This window comes from Chlamydotis macqueenii, chromosome 1, assembly GCF_036417535.1.
Source record: "Chlamydotis macqueenii isolate bChlMac1 chromosome 1, bChlMac1.mat, whole genome shotgun sequence".
Classification (NCBI taxonomy): Eukaryota; Metazoa; Chordata; class Aves; order Otidiformes; family Otididae; genus Chlamydotis; species Chlamydotis macqueenii.
In genome coordinates, this window is record NC_141556.1 from 86287822 (window position 1) to 86289389 (window position 1568).

At 69.1% G+C, this 1568-nt stretch overlaps 1 protein-coding gene and 1 non-coding gene across 3 annotated transcripts; both read right to left on the reverse strand.

Annotated features, from left to right (window-relative positions):
• Positions 1 to 10: 10 nt before the first annotated feature.
• C1H12orf57 (chromosome 1 C12orf57 homolog) lies at positions 11 to 1061 on the reverse strand. 2 transcript variants are annotated; one of them, XM_086767602.1, is made up of 3 exons: positions 956 to 1061; positions 430 to 606; positions 11 to 345 (listed from the first exon to the last, which is right to left on the reverse strand). In XM_086767602.1, the coding sequence occupies exons 2-3, from the start codon at positions 551 to 553 to the stop codon at positions 197 to 199; spliced, it is 273 nt and encodes a 90-aa protein (XP_086623728.1). In that variant the 5' UTR covers positions 554 to 606; positions 956 to 1061; the 3' UTR covers positions 11 to 196. The 2 variants fall into 2 exon arrangements, with proteins under 2 accessions (XP_086623728.1, XP_086623646.1); XM_086767520.1 differs by lacking the exon at positions 956 to 1061 and adding an exon at positions 682 to 879.
• On the reverse strand, positions 853 to 912 carry LOC147602191 (U7 small nuclear RNA). Its single transcript, XR_015257583.1, has one exon. It is a non-coding gene; the product is annotated as a U7 small nuclear RNA (small nuclear RNA).
• Positions 1062 to 1568: the final 507 nt, after the last annotated feature.

A 1568-nucleotide genomic window follows, 5' to 3' on the forward strand; every position in this document is an offset into this window, starting at 1 on the left:
TAAAACAAGGGCATTTTCAAGACATTTTTTATTCACGAGCAGACACAACAAGCATTCACAGAGCAGCCCGTTCCTTTCAGGTCAGCCTCTCCCTCATTCAAGCGCTCCATTCCCAGGGCTGAGAGGACCCGCACCTTGGGAGACGGCCCCAGCCAGAGCACCCCGACCCAGCGGGGCAGGAGAAAAGTCCAGGCGCTCAGGAGGTCGCCACTCCGCTGGTCGCAGCCCCGTGCGGCGGCAGTGTCATGGGCGGCAGGAACATGGCCTTGAGCTTGCCCGACATGCTGGCGATCTCCGGGTCCTGCGACTCGTAGGACTTGATCAGCCGGGCGAATTTCAGGACCCCTACAAGACACCGGGTGGGAAGCGGAGGGGGTGGCCCGCCGCTGCCACCGCCGCCCCCTCGGCGGGCCCGGAGCTCCAACCCACCTTCGCCGTCGTTGCTGAAGCCGTAGGCTTTGATCACGTCCTGCTGGATTTGGGTGGCCACGGGCAGCAGGAACTGCAGCATCTTGCCCATGTCGTTGCAGGCGTTGTCCCGAGCCTCCTCCATCCGCTGCGCGTTCTCGGGCGCCCCGAAGGCCTTGATCACCTCCGCCAGCACGGCTGCGGGAAAGGGGCACACGACTGCCAGTCCGCCCGGGAGGGAGAGAGGGCCGCTCGCCGCCTTCCCGCACTCACCCTTCGCCTGCTCCGCGCTCAGCGTGGCCGCCCCGGCCTGCGCGGAAGCCGCCATAGGGCCCAGCGCCACTACCACGGGCCCGCCCCCTTATAACAACCACCACCCCCTCCGACTGCGCATGCTGAGTACAACCGCCCCCCCCCCTTCCCTTCTGCCTTTTCACTGATTGGTGAGGCTTCCCGCGTGGCGGGAAACCTACTGGACAAATACTAAAAGAGCTGAAATCACTGCGGCACGGTTCGACTGCGCCGGGCCCCCTCCGCGCCGACTCACCCCGAGGTGAGGGCGAGAGGCCACTCCCGCACAGGGCCGCTCCGGACTACCTCCCGCACCGCTCCCCTTCCTTCGCGCTCCGCACCCGGCCTCGCCGCCCCGCCCTACGTGGCAGGCGCCCGCAAAGAGCGGCCCTGCCGCGCCAATCGGGCGGTATGCAGATGAGCCGCTTCCCATTGGTGCCGCGGCGCGCATGCCCCGCCCCGCGGCGGGCTCTCTGTGGCCGCCGGTGCCAGGGCGCCGAGAAGGAGGAGCGGTACCGGCTCCCCCGCGCCCGGCCCCGGGCAGCGCCCGCCCACCCGCCGGCGGGGCCGTACGTCCTCGCAGGACGCTTCTGCGCTTCTGTCCCCGCCGGCGGGGCCGTACGTCCTCGCAGGACGCTTCTGCGCTTCTGTCCCCGCCGGCGGGGCCGTACGGGCCTGCTCACCGGCTCCTCCGCGGCGTTTCCTGCGGCGGGCACCGGCTGCCCAGCCCTTCTCAGCGGCCCCGGTTGTCACCCCCCGGCCTGGAGAGGGCATCGCTGCTGCCCGCTCCCAAAGCGAGTCGCTCCCCGCGGCTCTGCACAGCCGGGTCCCCTCCCGGCCCTGGTAAAAAAAAAATGAACACAACAGAC

Bases quoted from the DNA above. Each gene is read 5' to 3' on its own strand.
- C1H12orf57 (XM_086767520.1), bottom strand. From the start codon at position 736: ATGGCGGCTTCCGCGCAGGCCGGGGCGGCCACGCTGAGCGCGGAGCAG. The intron at 607-681 runs GTGAGTGCGGGA...CCTTTCCCGCAG, and splicing joins GAGCGCGGAGCAGGCGAAGG to CCGTGCTGGCGGAGGTGATC. The intron at 346-429 runs GTGGGTTGGAGC...GGTGTCTTGTAG, and splicing joins CTTCAGCAACGACGGCGAAG to GGGTCCTGAAATTCGCCCGG.